The sequence below is a fragment of the Oryctolagus cuniculus genome, chromosome 6 (assembly GCF_051225735.1).
Source record: "Oryctolagus cuniculus isolate XC-2025 breed Fujian yellow rabbit chromosome 6, ASM5122573v1, whole genome shotgun sequence".
Classification (NCBI taxonomy): Eukaryota; Metazoa; Chordata; class Mammalia; order Lagomorpha; family Leporidae; genus Oryctolagus; species Oryctolagus cuniculus.
In genome coordinates this window covers 99789830-99804948 of record NC_142872.1, presented here as the reverse complement: position 1 = coordinate 99804948, position 15119 = coordinate 99789830, and the positions used below count along the sequence as shown (strand labels likewise).

Sequence of the window (15119 nt, the reverse complement as noted above, 5' to 3'; positions counted from 1 at the left end):
TTTGCTTCTCTGATATTTAATATAATTCTTCCATTTAAAAATAAAAGATTTATCATCCTCTTACTGGCATAGTTCATCTAAAAATATTTATTTGGACCAATAGAGGGCAGCATGAATTTATCTATGGAAATAGCTTTCACAGTGTGTGAATGTTGTTGGGCCACAGGCTTGAGCATCATTTAACTACAGTGCAATTTTTTAGCTAAAATTAGTCTTTAATTTGGAATTTTTTTTTAACAAAAAATATGATAGCAGTATAAAACTGGGTGCTTCTTTGCTTTCTTCCTTACCTTTCTACCCCTGAACACATCAGAGCTTTTCTGATTTTTGGAAAGTTGTACAGCTTGATTCTAAACTTAATATTTACCTTGATTTTCAGCTGAAGAATTACCTAAGCCAGTGTTAAAAGTTGCTTCATGAGAAAAAGGATTTGAAGAAAAATTTGGGAAATGCTGCATTCTGTGTCCCTCCTAAGATTCTTACAGAAGCCATGAAGAAAGCTATTTACCTAAGTGGTCCCCAGTCCTGCCTCAACATCTGGCTGTCTTGGGAAGCTGTAAAAGTTCTGATGCCCAGGCTCTTTCTAGACTAATTAATTCAGGATTTGTGGTTGAGGCTCTGGAACACCAGTGTTTTTGAAAGTTCCCTAGGTGATTCTCATGTCAAGTTTTTGAAATATTGCTCTCCACCCACAAACACTGACCTCTGTTAACATCACGGATTAGTGTATGAGATATTGGTAAGTAGTCATAGAACTTCCGAGACAGGTAAAGTAGAAGCTAAAAGTTACTCAGCCACAATCCCCAGGGAATTAATTTGTTCTGGAGAGTCAGATTTCCTAAAGCTTTATAGGTTCACCCTGTTTTGGTAACCCAAACATAATTCAGTAATTTTGGGTAGAAGTTTTTCTGTAAGTTAGAGAATACATTTTTTATCATTAAACAGTAGATGCCACAATTGCGAACATAAAGAAGTCTTCTTACTGATTCGGGATCACCCTTAATAAACAAGCGTTATTGTGAGCCTTGTGAGATACATACATGACTTGTCGTTAAACCAGATACCCCTAGATATCTGTTGAGTACTCAGGTCTGCTTTTGATCACTTTCTAAATCATTCTTGGCAGTCAGATTGGCATTTAAAATTTTTTAAAAATTTATTTGAAAGGCTGTAAGATACAGAGACAGATACTTTATCTCTCTAATGGTTCACTGCCTAAATGCCTGCAACAACTTGGGCTGGACCATCGTGAAGCCAGGAGCCATAAACTCGGTCTGGATCTCTCCTGTGGGTGATAGGGACCCAGACACTTGAATCATCACTGCTCTTCAGGGTGCACATTAGCAGGAAGCTGAATCAGAAATGGGGCCAAGACTTAAACTCAGTCACTTTGGTTTGAGATGCGGATGCCCTAATGGCATTTTGAAAAAAGATTTATTTGAAAGGCAGAGAGAGAGAAAGCGAGAATCTTCCATCTGCTGGTTCACTTCCCCAAATGGCTGCAACGGCTGAAGCTGGGCCAGGAGCCAGGAGCATCTTCCAGGTCTCACACAGGGGTGCAGGGGCCTTAACAGTTGGGCCATCTTCTGTTGCTTTCCCAGGCATATTAGCAGGGAGTTGGATTGGAAAAGGAGCAGATGGGACATGAATTGGTGCCCGTAGGGGATGCTGGTGCTGCCGGTGGTGGCTCAATCTGCTATGCCACAGCCTTGGCCACTGAAGTATTTTTAAGTGTCCAAGTTAGAAGTAAAAATATGGAATGTATAAAATATTTGAAAAACTTGTATTTTACTTACCTAAGCTATTGCATCACTAACTACTCTTTCTTGTTTGATAACTTTAGAAACTGAATATTAGCTTCATGAGAAACTTCTTATTTGAAAAACAGAACATGAAAAAAATCCTTCAAACTCAACCCTTGTCAGAAAGGGTATAACCATTTACAGCTAAAGAATATGGTAATTTTAAAGGGAAAGGTTAAAAGTTCAAAGAATATGAAGGTATTCTGTACCTATTGCCATGCTGAGAGCAGTAACATGATTCAAAGGAAGTACGTGAAATTGCTCTTTAGGAATGCCTATCCCATTCATGGAGGTAAGATGATAACAGTCTGGGTGAGGGAGTCTACTTCCAAAGTTCCTGGAAAATGGAATTAAATAATACATTTATTTTGGTGCAAACAAATTTGAAATCCCATGCATAGTTTTTCATAATATGCATCTTCTGTAAACTTTCTGGGACCCCTTGTATGTGTTTTTCAAATTTTTTCTCCCCAGTTTTGGTTTGTCTTTTTACCCTCTTAACAAATGGTCTTTTGCAGAACATTTTAATTTTGATGAAGTCCATTTTATCTTTTTTTTTTTTTTCTGTTTGCATATGGCTTGGCTGTCACATCAGAATGTCTTCACCAAGCCCTACATCCCCATAGATCTCCTGAGTTTTCTTTAAAACCTATTGTAGACCCTGGGAGGCAGCAGTGATGGCCCAAGTAACTGTGTGCTTGTCTCCCATGTGGGAGACCTGAATGGTTTTCCCAGCTCCCGTTACCCTTGACCATGGTGGATATTTGGGGTTTGAAGCAGCAAATAGAAGCTCTGTGTCACTCAAATAAATAAATAATTAAGAAAAATAAATTGGCCATACTAGTGTGAGTTTATTTCTGGATTTCTATATTGTTCCCTTGACGTGGGATGTGTGTGTGTGTGTGTCTCAATTCCACACAGTCTTCACTATTGAAGTTATATGAGGTACTTCCAAAAGTTTGTGGACAATGAAATTGAAAGATAAGTTGATTTTAGTGCAAACATGTTTTGAAATTCTGGCATGGTTTCTTTATTTTCTCTTTTCTTTCTTCCTTCTTTCCCTTTTTTCTGTTTCTTTTTCTTCCTTTCTTCCTCCCTCCCTCCCACCTTCCCTCTCTCCCTCCCTCCCTCTGTCAGAGTTACAGAGAGAGAGGAAAAGAGAGAGAGAGAGAGATCTTCCATCTCCTCTTCACTCTCCAGATGGCTGCAATGGCCAGGGCTGGTCCAGGCCAAAGTCAGAAGCCAGGAGCTTCATCCAGGTCTCCTACATGGGTGGCAGGGACCCAAGTACTTGGGCCATCCTCTGCTGCTTTTCCCATGCCATTAGCAGGGAACTGGTTGGGAACTCGAACAGCAGGGAAACAAACTGGCACTCATCGGGGATGCTGGCATCCCAGGTGGTGGCTTTCCCGCTATGCCAAAACACTGGCCCTGTTCCCCCCCCCCCCATAATGTGCATTTTCCCTGATATTTTTGAAGATCTCTTAAGTAATAAATGTTAGTATAGAGTAGTTAGCTCAATTTTCAAAAATAAAATTATTCTGTTTCTTTTGTCATTTGATAGAGGTGTTAGGATAAGTCTTGTATTTTTACTTTGCTTCCATGTGTTCATTGCTAGAATCAGCTCCCTTTAAATTGTTTGTAATAGTTCGTTCATGCATCCTTTGACCTTGCTCAGCTCACTTGTTAATTCTGGATGATTTAGAACAATAACATTTCTTGAGATTTGTTCACAAACATTCATACCATCTTCAAATCAAGAATAGTTGTATTTCTGTCCTCTCTCTGATCTCTTTGCCTTTTATTTTCCTTTCTTGCCATACCGTGCTGCCTTAATCTTCCAGCACTATGTTGAATGATTGGTGGGAGCCGACAACCTTGTCTCATTCTCATTCTTTGATCATTAATTCTGATTTTAGTTGTGGTTTTTCTGTAAGATTTTTTAAATCAAACTGCAGGTATTCCTTTTTAAATCCTAGTTTTTTGAGAACTTTTGTCACAAATGGGTGTTGAATTTTATAAAGCTTTTTGCTGCATCAGTTGATCAGGTCATGTGATTTGTCTCTTTTTTTGCCTGTTAATATGATACATTACTGCAGTGCTTGATTTTGAGTATTGAATCAGCCTTTCATGACTGTGATAAAGGACACTAAATATTGGTCTAAGATTCTTTATATATGTTGCTGAATTTTATTTGCTAATATTAAAAATATATTAAGGGTTTTTACCTTTATAATAATAAAGGGTATTGTCTATAGTTTTTTCTTAAGTTTAAATTTTTTAAAATTGATTTTCAAGTATTTGAAGGGCAGAAGAGAGGAATACAGAGACAGACAGTGAGAGTGCTCCCGTGCACTGATTCAGTCCCTAAATGCCTGCAACAGCTGAGGCAGAGCTGGGCCAGGCCAAAGCAGGCGCCTGGAACTCAGTTGGAGCCTTCCACATGGTAGGCAGGGACTTTAGTACTTGAGCCAGCACCTGCTGCCTCCCAGGGTGTGCATTAGCAAAAAACTGGAATTGGAAGCAGAGCCAGGCACTCCAGTAAGGGATGGGGGTATCCTGAGCAGTGATTTAACTGCTGCACCAAATGTCGTCTACTATAGTTTTCTTTTTTTTTTTGGACATTCCTTTTTCTGATTTTTGGTATAAGTATAGTACTGCGCTCATAAAAGGGTTGAGAGGTGGCCTCTTTTCCGTTTTCTGGAACAGATTGTATAGAGTTGATTTTTTTTTTTTTTTTTTTTTTTTGGTTTGGTAGAATTCTTCTCTGAAACCATTGGGTTTGGAGATTACTGTTTCAGGAATTTTAAATTTGTGGATTTAATTTCTTGAATCATTATAGAGCTAGTCCCATCATCTGCTGTAACTGGGTAACTTGGGAAAGGTTGTGTATGTTGATGATTTGGTCCATTTTGCCTAAATTGTCAAGTTTGTGTGTTTAATTATTACCTTGATGTCCTTTTCATGTTTACAAGGTCTACAGTGACATCCCTGTTTCTTTCCTGATACTGATAATTTGTGTCTTCTTTTTTTTTTTTTTTTAACAAGCTTGTCTGGAAGTTTGTCAATTTTATTGATCTTTCCAGAATACCAGGATTTTGTTTTATTGCTTTTCTGTGTAGTTTTTTTCCCCCAATTTTACATTTATCTTCCGCTAGCTTTGGGTTTCTTTTTCTCTTTTTGGTTTTTGTTCTTGAGGTAGAAGCTTAGAATGTTGAGTACAGAGTTTTCCTCTTTCTAATGTATGCATTTTATGCCATAAATTTCTCTCTCTAGTACTTTAAGTTTCATCACATAAATTTTGTGTATTATATTTCATTTTGTTGTTTTTTTTGGACAGGCAGAGTTAGATAATGAGAGAGAGAGAAAGGTCTTCCTTCTGTTGGTTCACCCCACAAATGGCTGCTTCGGCTGGTGCTCTGCGTCGATCTGAAGCCAGGAGCCAGCTGCTTCCTCCTGGTCTCCCATGTGGGTGCAGGGCCCAAGGACATGGGCCATCCTCCACTACCTTCCCGGGTCTGGCGCCCCAACCGGAACTAGTACCCAGAGTGCCGGCTCCGCAGGCGGAGGTTTAGCCTAGTGAGCCATGGCACTGGCCTATTATATTTCATTTTCATCCAGTTTAGCATGTTTTAAATTTTTTCATTGCTACTTCTTCTTTGATCCATAGGTTATTTTAGAAGTATGTTGTGTAGTTTCCAAGTGTTTTGAGATTTTTTTCCTGTTAACATTTATTAATGATGTTTAGTCTGACCCATTGTGGTCTGAGAGTATATTCTTGTTCACTTCTTTTAAATTTGTTGAGTATTTTTGGTGAAATGTAGTTTTCAAAATCTGTCTGATTTTTCATTTTGCTTTGTTAGCTTCTTGCTTTCTTGTTATTTTCTGGGATACACCATGCAAGCTTTCTAAAGAATTGTGTATGATCTCACCTCCCAGAAGTGTTGCTAAAATTTAATACGGGTATATGTGTGTATGCAAATCATACTTGTGTATCCCTCTTTCACTTCAAAATGTGTTATAATAATTTCAGTGTAACTCTATGACATCTGCCCAGTTATTCTGCATGGTGTTCCACTGTAGTAATATACCATAATTTATTGTTGGTTTTGCTGTTGAGGTAGTTGCTACTCATCATGAAGTAATGGACAATACAGTAGCACAAATGACAGACCTGGGGAAATTTTTGAACACAAGAGTAGTTCTAGACTGCAGATATTCTCTTGTTTTGAAAAGTTACAGCAGTATGAAACATTGATTCTGCTTGGTAAGGCCCACCACTGTCCTTTCAGACTGACATTGTCGAAGGCCATAAGGACTTCTTTCTCTGACTGCTACCTCTTGGCTTGAAGCTGCTAACCCATGGCACATGTAGGGCTAACCTGTGGCACATGTAGCATTTTGCCTTAGATGGCTGACTGGCTTTTCAGAGGACATCTGGATTTAGTGCCCCACTTCACTAAGCCTCTGCCTCTGTATGAATGTTAAGCCCCCCACATAACCATTGGGTACAAGGGATTTCCTTCTGTGTGTGTGGTCAGTAATATTACATACATGGGATAGGTTGCTCTCTGTGTGTGCTATGCTGTTCAAGGGATATACCGATATCATGTGCAGAATATTTAATTGGAAATTTATGTGTATTCTGAATTTGGCTGGAGGAGCTTTCAGGTTTCTGGCTTTTGTTAATGGGCAGAGGTTACTGCCATGTACTGCAATGACAAAGAAGCAGATTTGGAGAGCAATTAAGACTTCAGACAGACTTCCCCCTAAGACATTCCAGAGGAGTTGTCATGTATGTGTTTGATACTGGAGACTACACCTTGGTACATAGCTGTAGAGTAGAAAGGGAAATGAACAGTAGCCTACGAGACCATACTGCTCACACCCATTTTCTCTTCAACCTCGTCGGCTTTTGTCCATCAGGCCACTCCACCCCAGCCACACTGGCTGATTCTCCCCAGCTGATGAGACATACTGCTTTTTTAGATGCATTTGTTTTCTGTTCCCTCTCACTTGGCAGGGTCCTTTTCTTGGTCACCCAAGCTAAATTGCACCTCACCTGACCTTGACATTCCCAGTTCTTTGTATCATCTATACTAGCCTTGTATAGCTAAAGCAGATAAAGCAAAGAGGAATAGTTGATGTGAGATGGAGCTAGAGGGGAGGCAGATGTCAGATTTCTGGGACTGTCTGAAGAAACTTGGTTTTCATTTTCAGTGTACTGAGAGGTTAAAGTTTTTTAGTTGGAGACCTGAAACATTTGCCTAGAAGAAGCAAAAGGAGAAGAAAAAAAAATTGTTACAGGGAGATCATGAAGGAGATTTTTGTGATAGAACAGAAAATACCCAAAAGCCATTTCATGATCTAGGCACTGGTCAATGTTGTAAAAAGAAGGACCAATAGAACATGATTCTGTTTCTCACTCAAGGAGTGAGTTTACATTAGAGAGATGATTTCAATCCAAAGGTAATTGCTTTGGACGAGGAAGGTCTTTTGGTTTAGGTTCGTTAGCTTGAATTTAGTATTTGAATAGTTTTTGTAGCATTACTGCTTACAATTAGTCTCATGATACCACAAAATTTAGAAAGAACCTGAAGGAATGTTTATCTAATCTCTGTTAGAGATTAGAAAATTTTCCAAAGTATGTTTTAAGGAATTTTAGGGTTTATTTATTCTTTTTGGTTGTTAATAAGTATAGCACAAAAGAAGTACTTGAGTAAGTTTGGACCATGCTAAATTAAACCAATAGAATTTTTTTACTTCAAGACTCCTCAGAACTTAGAATATCCTTATGTACATAATGAATCTTCTAGAAATCTATGTGTGTGTGTGTGTATGCACATATATAACGTGTAGCATTTCCCAGCTTGAATTGACCATGTATGCTGTTGTGTTAATGAATCCTCTGCTGCAGAGCAAACTTTAGGAAATGCTGGCCCATGTGATTTACTCAAGAGCTTAACCACTAGTTATAGGTAAGCTGTAACTTGAATACAGTTTTTGTAATTCTGTCCTTTGATTTTTCTAAGATATTTCAGTATTACCATATGGAACAGTGTTAACTATGAAAATGCCAGGATTCTTGTAGCCACATTTTAATACTATATTATATTTGAGGTTAATGAAGTTCTGCATTTGGTATAAATATAACTAATAACTCCACATAGCTCAGTTGGCAAATATTATATACAGTTAGTTTAATTCTATGTGAAGTTTATGACCTAGGAATGTGTAATGAAATAATGATTTTTGTCTTTTTATTGCCTCTTTTTGTAGCTTTGAAATATTAAGAATACTTTATTTTAGTTTTCTTACTTTTGGTTCAATCATTATTTTGGCAGATAATGGTACTTTAGAACAATATACAGGAAAAATAATGACATGGTAAAAATGTAACATTACTTCTATTATTAAAAATTGGAAAATATTTAGTAACCACTTAAGTGTATTTTTAGTTCAGAATTTGGCAAACCCAAGGGCCTAAAAACAGGGCTGCCTGTTTTGTAAAGCCCACAGTCTAAGGTTGTACTTCTAAAATAAATCACTGAAAAATCAATAGAAGAAGAATATTTTGTGATGTGAAAATTATATGAAATTCCGATTCCATGCCCACTAATAAAGTTTTGAGTATAGCCACACGTTCATTTATGTGTTGTGGTAGCTGCTTTCACACAACACAGCAGCATTGAGTAATTGTGACAAACTGTTTGGCCTGCAAAGCCTACAATATTTACTGTCTGGCTCTTTCTGAAACTTTGCTGACTCCTGGTCTATGTTAATGAGTAGCAGAGTTGAGAAGATTATAAGTTTGAGAATGTGAAAATAGGGAGGAGCTATATTTTATATATAACCAATTCTCTAACTCAGTATCTTTAAATAATCTCCATGTATTTGGCCTGCCTCAGGGTTTTTTTTTTTTTTTTTTTTTTTTTTTTTTTTTTTTTTTGTGAAAGATCCATGTTTATTTAGTTTTCTTCCTTTTTCCTCTTGGTCAGAGTTTGAAGAACAGAGTTTGAGTGGGGTAAGTGAACTGTGAAAATGACGTCATAGATGTCATTGGTAGCTAGGTTTATATAAAGCCTTGAGGGCCACTGTGAGCACTTGGCTTTTACTGAGGAAAATGTAGAACCATGGCAGGTTTTGAACAAAATGGTGATAGAGTCTGATGTAGCTTTCCAATGTACTACTTTGGTGACTGAGGGACCGGTTAGGAAGTTACTGTGGGAACCTACACCAGACATGAGGCTGTTTTGAAAATTTTGGAATTTTTTTGGCCCAAAATATTAGCTGAAAAATGATCTCTTTGGCATTTAATTTATACTTCTTTATTTTTGAATGAGGTTGAACATCTTCTCATATATATAGTTATTTCTATTTCTTTTTATATGAACTGTGAGTCTATGTCTTTTGTTTATTTTCCTGTGATTTAATTGTCTTTTTCTTACAGATTTATAGTACTTTTTTAAAACTCCTTATGAGCTTCCAGAGTATAACCAAGGATGAAATCAGCTCCCTCAAAATCTGGTCATGTCCAGTGTTGAGTACTTGGTGTCCACTCTGTTAACTAAGCACAACTCTCCCAGCATTTCTCCAGCTGGACCTTTGTGCATTCTTTCACTTTGAACCTGCCCTTCTGCAAGGCCAGATTTACTTTATTTCCATAGAGCTGAGACCTTGCTAGTCCAGTTTCTTCCCTTGGAATGAATGATTCCCTCTCACGTTGAGAGGAGTGTAGTAGTGTGTCACTCTTAAAGGGGACTGTAGAGCCAGTCTACCTTCGTTTGCAACCTTTTGGCCAACTCACTTTACTTCCCTGTTCTTTAGTTTCCCCACCTGAAAAAATGGAAATTAAAATGTTGGTACCTTCTAGGGCTGCTGTGGAAATTAGGTGATTTCTTGTATACACAGTGCTGGCTCATGAATGTTAGCTGTGGTCCCTCCTTAATAAATGTATATTGGACTCCTTTTAAGTACTGGGAATCTTGCTGAATGCCAGTCTCCAGGGCTGAAGAGACGAAGGCTTCCCATTTCCCTGTGTGTGAGCAGAGAGCATTCCCCTTTGCAGCCTTCCTGGAACAGCACCCCTGAAATAGCATGTGGATCATTTACTGCAAACTGTTTCCTTTGTTGAGAAATTTTGTGGTCTAATACAAGATTCTCAAGCATTTACAGGGGTGTCCTGGCCTTAAATTTCAGAGTAAAAGGATATAGTTATTTTGACTTTATTAGAATTATATTTTGATAAGCAAAGACTCAAGTGACAACTAAGATTAGATGTTTAGGTCTTCATCAACTTGACTTCATCATGAGTTCACCAGCTCCGCAGTGTTCAGTTTCTGGCTAGAATGTTGTATGCGTTTTTGGGGTGATTTAGCTTCCTGAGAGATCACCATGGGCATGCTCTTGTCAGTCTTGATCACTCTCCTGCTTTGGATTTATGAGAGTCATACAATCTTAGATTCTATTGCAAGTTTCTCTTCAAGTCTCAAAAGAAATGTCATCCTGTGCAAGTTAAGACTGTATGATCTTATTTGCAAGGCTTTCTTTTGTTCTCTTGAGTGAGTTTCTCAGGAGAATCACACACACAAAAATAATTTGTAGTGTTTGTTCAAGATACATTCTTCACTCCCATGTGAGTCTCAGATTTTCAGAATTCTACATGTTGGTTCTTCACGTACTTAAGCAAGCTCATACACATTGAGTTTGAAGGACTTGTTGGATTTGCTTGACATCCTGACTGTTTAAGAATGTTAGGAAGACTTCCTCAAAATCAGTAAAGGCACGGGATATTTTGTACTGTATTGAACTTATTAGTTGTCTACATAGTCCATTTTAAAACAAAGCTGTTTTGCCGGCGCTGTGGCTCACTAGGCTAATCCTCCACTTGTGGCGCCAGCACCCCGGGTTCTAGTCCCGGTTGGGGCGCTGGTTCTGTCCTGGTTGCTCCTCTTCCAGTCCAGCTCTCTTCCAGTGGCCCGGGAGTGCAGTGGAGGATGGACCAGGTCCTTGGTCCCTGCACCCGCATGTTAGACCAGGAGGAAACTCCTGGCTCCTGGCTTTGGGTTGGCACAGTGTGCCGGCTGCAATGCGCTGGCCGTAGTGGCCACTTGGGGGGTGAACCAACGGAAAAAGGAGGACCTTTTTCTCTATCTCTCTCTCACTGTCTAACTCTGCCTGTCCAAAAAGTAAATAAATAAATAAATAAATAAAGTTAAAAAATAAAGCTGTTTTATGTTCTGATCTTACTAAATCTAAATTAGTACTTTACATTGCTATCAATAACCTGTATATCTTTTTTTTAGAAAACTTATTTAATAAATATAAATTTGAAAAGTATAACTTTGGATTATAGTGGTTTTCCCCCCATAACCTCCCTCCCACCCGCAAACCATGCCATCTCCTACGCCCTCTCCCATCCTGCTTTTCATTAAGATTCATTTTTAATTATCTTTATATACAGAAGATCAACTTAGTGTATACTAAGTAAAGATTTCAACAGTTAATACCCACACAGACACACAAAGTATAAAGTACTATTTGAAGACTAGTTTTACCGTTAACTTGCATAGTACAACACATTAAGGACAGAGATCCTACATGGGGAGTAAGTACACAGTGACTCCCATTGTTGATTTAACAATTGACACTCTTGTTTATGACTTCAGTAATCCCCCTGGGCTCTTGTCATGAGCTGCCAAGGCTATGGAAGCCTCTTGAGTTCACTAACTCCCATCTTATTTAGACAAGGCCATAGTCAAAGTGGAGGTTCTCTCCTCCCTTCAGAGAAAAGTACCTCCTTCTTTGATGGCCCGTTCTTTCCGCTGGGATCTCACTCACAGAGATCTTTCATTTAGGTCATTTTTTTTGCCAGTGTCTTGGCTTTCTGTGCCTGAGAAACTCTCATGGGCTTTTTAGCCAGATCCGAATGCCTTCAGGGCTGATTCTGAGGCCAGAGTGCTGTTTAGGGCATTTGCCATTCTATGAGTCTGCTGTGTATCCGCTTTCTATGTTGGGTCGTTGTCTCCTTTTGAATTCTATCAATTATTATTAGCAGACACTTGGTCTTATTTATGTGATCCCTTTGATATTTAATCCTATCTTTATGATCAATTATGAACTTAAACTGATCACTTTAACTAGTAAATGGCATTAGTACCTGCCAACTTAATGGGATTTGGAGTCCCATGGTACGTTTTTAGCTTTACCATTAGGAGGTAAGTATGAATAACCTGCATTTCTAATGCAGTTTAATAAAATATTTTTTAAAGTTTTATTTATTTATTTGAAAGGCAGAGTTACAGAGAGAAGGGGAGGGAGAGACAGAGAGAGAGAGAAGTCTTCCATCTGCTGTTTCACTCCCCAAATGTCTACAATGGCCTGAGCTGGGCTGGTGTGAAGCCAGGAGCCAGGAGCTTCTTCTGGGCCTCCCATGTGGATGAAGGGGCCCAAGTACTTGGGCCATCTTTCACTGTTTTCCCAGGGAACATTAGCTGGGAGGTGTATCGGAAGTGGAGCAACCGGGACTCAAACTGGACCCCATATGGGATGCCAGTGTCACAGACAGTGGCCTTACCCATTATGCCGCAGCTCCAGCCCCAGTAAGATAATATCAGACCTACTATCATCAATTATTTCTGCACTCATTCTCTTGCATACTTTTTCTCTTGTCTGCCGCCTTTCTTATTGAGATGAAAATGAGGAACCTCACAATTTTTGGCTATTCTCTGATATTTCTGGGAAGATATAGGATCTTACGCGGTAATGTTTATACTATACATACATTTAACGATTTCAGGTGTTACTCTCATTCTGGTTTACTGTTTTTCTCAGTTTGAGTTTCTTGGGAGCTTATTATTCTTTATTTCCCAGGGTTTTTCTTGGCTTCAGTTACCAGGACCTTGACCCACTTGTTTTCTTTATTGCCTTATGATTTGTTGACATTCTCACGTTCTGTGGTCAAGATGCACTTCTTTAAAGATAAATAAGTTAGCAGACTCCTACACTGTGGTTGATTGATAGGTCACGGAATCGTCTATGTAGAATGTAACCCCAAACATGTAAATAAATGTTCTTTAAGACATAAGAGAATTTAAAAAATGGTAGTAACATTATTCATGATTTCACATTAAATTCTTCTGGAAATGTGTTTTGCTTGATGCTGTTGGTTTTTGTAGTATTTGAACTTCTCAGTGTGTCTTCTGTGCACTGCCTGGTATTTTGAAGTGCATAGGTGTTCTTGAATGATCAGTGATTCAAATATCAGGTTTCCTAGGGAGATGTGAAATGGTGTTCTCCATGGTGTGATACGAGCCCTGACAATGGGCATCACTGAGCTAATGAAATAAAAGGCTAGAAACCTGCTAGCAAAACTTCAGCCTTTTCTTGGAACTCCTGCAAACAGTAATAATGTAGAACTAGTGTCATGGCTAGTGGCTAAACTTCACTTTTTTATAGGAAATAGCAAAAAGTGCAGGGGGTGTTGAAGCATCATAGAAACATTGTGGAAAGTCTGAGAAGGCTGATGGGTTAGTTGCAGGAAGGAAGGAGGGCAAGCACACCGGGATTTCCTGGGCCCTCTGCATCTGGCACAGTGTGTAACATGCCCAGGTTACCAGCTACTAAAGGACTGAACTGGCCCTCTAACCCAGCCTAGGACTGCTTGCCCTCAGAGCTCAGGCTTTTTCTCCTATACTGCATAACTCATGTAAAAAATCTGTACTTGGGGACTATGAGCTTAGTAAAATATTCTTATTTCAGAATATCCTTGATAACTTTTTCCTAGCAAAGAATTTTCATATGATAAACATGTAATCTCTTCCCTATATCATGAATAGGAATAAATCACCATATCCAGAGCTCAGACTGTTAGCCTTTGAAGCTCTAAGTGTTACTTCATCTTCTTCCTAGGTGTGTAGTTAGACTGGATGTCAACATCATCTCTTTACCAATACTGCCTCACTTAAGTGTTGCCATGTTTTTGCCACAGGGCACATGGCACAGATAAAGAGGATCTGATGATCCTCAGCCTTGCATGCATCCTTCTCTAGAAGAGACAGTTCACAGGGACTTGCTCATGTGAAAACATACCTTAATTCTCTGCATCAGGACAGGAGAAGGGGAGCCTAGATAATGGAGAGCCACACAGTATGCCCAAGGTAGTTTTTATAGGAAAAAATTCATTTCAAATGACTGAAAATTATAAATTGTTTAACATTAATTCAGAGTACTTTTAATTCAAAGTACGAGAGTTTTCTGAAGGTCTCAGATACTCTGCTGTTTTTGCAAAAGTTGCTTTCCAAAAAATTAATTTATTTTTCTTTTATTTGAGAGAGAGAGAGAGCAGGAATAAAGAGAGAGAGAGAGAATATGAGAATGAGCCTCCATCTGTTGGTTTATTCCCCAAATGCCCACATTAGCCAGGGCTGGGCCAGGCTGAAGCCAAAAGCCCAGAGCTCAGTCTAGGTCTTCTGTGTGTGTATGGCAAGAACTCAGGTACTTGACCTATCATGTGTTGCCTCCAGGGTCCACATTAGTGGGAAACTGGGATTGGAAACAAAACCAGGCACTCTGATGTAGAATGCTGGGATCCCAAACAACATCTTAAGTGTTGTGACAAATGCCTGCCCCCAAATTTGCTTTTTATTGTATGGAAGGATCCAGGTAGTTGAGCCAGTGTTTTTTTGAAAGGTAGTGTTTGAGTCAGAAAATGGTATGAGCTCTGAAGTATCTATAGAAGTTCAGTAAATCATCTGGTATGCATTGTGCTGGAGCCCTGGAAGTATATAATGGTATTTCAAAAAGTTTGAGGAAAATGCATATTGTTGAAAAACTATAAATGGATTTTTAGATTTTTTTCCATCAAAATAAACTGTTTTAAGCTGATTTATCCCAGACTTTTTGAAGTACCTTAGTATTGCTGTTAACAGAAAAAAAAATTTAACACCCTTAAATTATTATCACCAGTAATTTGAAACTGCTTGCATTGCTTGAATTCTGAAAACATATTTCCATGTGGCAATTCCTGCTAACAAGTTTTATTTCTTCCTTTGGTTTTTGTGTTAAAATCTTGTAGGTTTTTAAAAAACATAAATGTCCTAATATTTGTGAGATTATGAAAGACTATGAAACAAAAAGATTATTCATTATATTAGTTCTGATGGTGGATGAGTGGATAAAAATGTATTTTACAAAATAATTGATTAAATATGCTTATTCCTTGACATACCTGTTTAGATTTTTAATTATAGTTTTTATGATGTGTTGCAGCTGATGTTTTCCTATAGAAGTATAACTCAAGATTTAACATTGAGTAAC

General features: G+C 38.4%; 1 protein-coding gene across 50 annotated transcripts in view; it reads left to right on the top strand.

Annotated features, from left to right (window-relative positions):
- The window catches only part of STAU2 (staufen double-stranded RNA binding protein 2), a 368761-nt gene that overhangs the window by 114713 nt on the left and 238929 nt on the right, over positions 1 to 15119 (top strand). For 3 of the 50 annotated variants that reach the window (XM_089335413.1, XM_089335415.1, XM_070075218.2), the window contains one exon: positions 380 to 739. The exons of the other annotated variants lie outside the window; for them this stretch is intronic. In XM_089335413.1, coding sequence (XP_089191539.1) covers positions 729 to 739 — 11 coding nt within the window. In that variant the 5' untranslated portion in view covers positions 380 to 728. The remainder of the gene's footprint in view (positions 1 to 379; positions 740 to 15119) is intronic. 50 annotated transcript variants of the gene reach the window in all.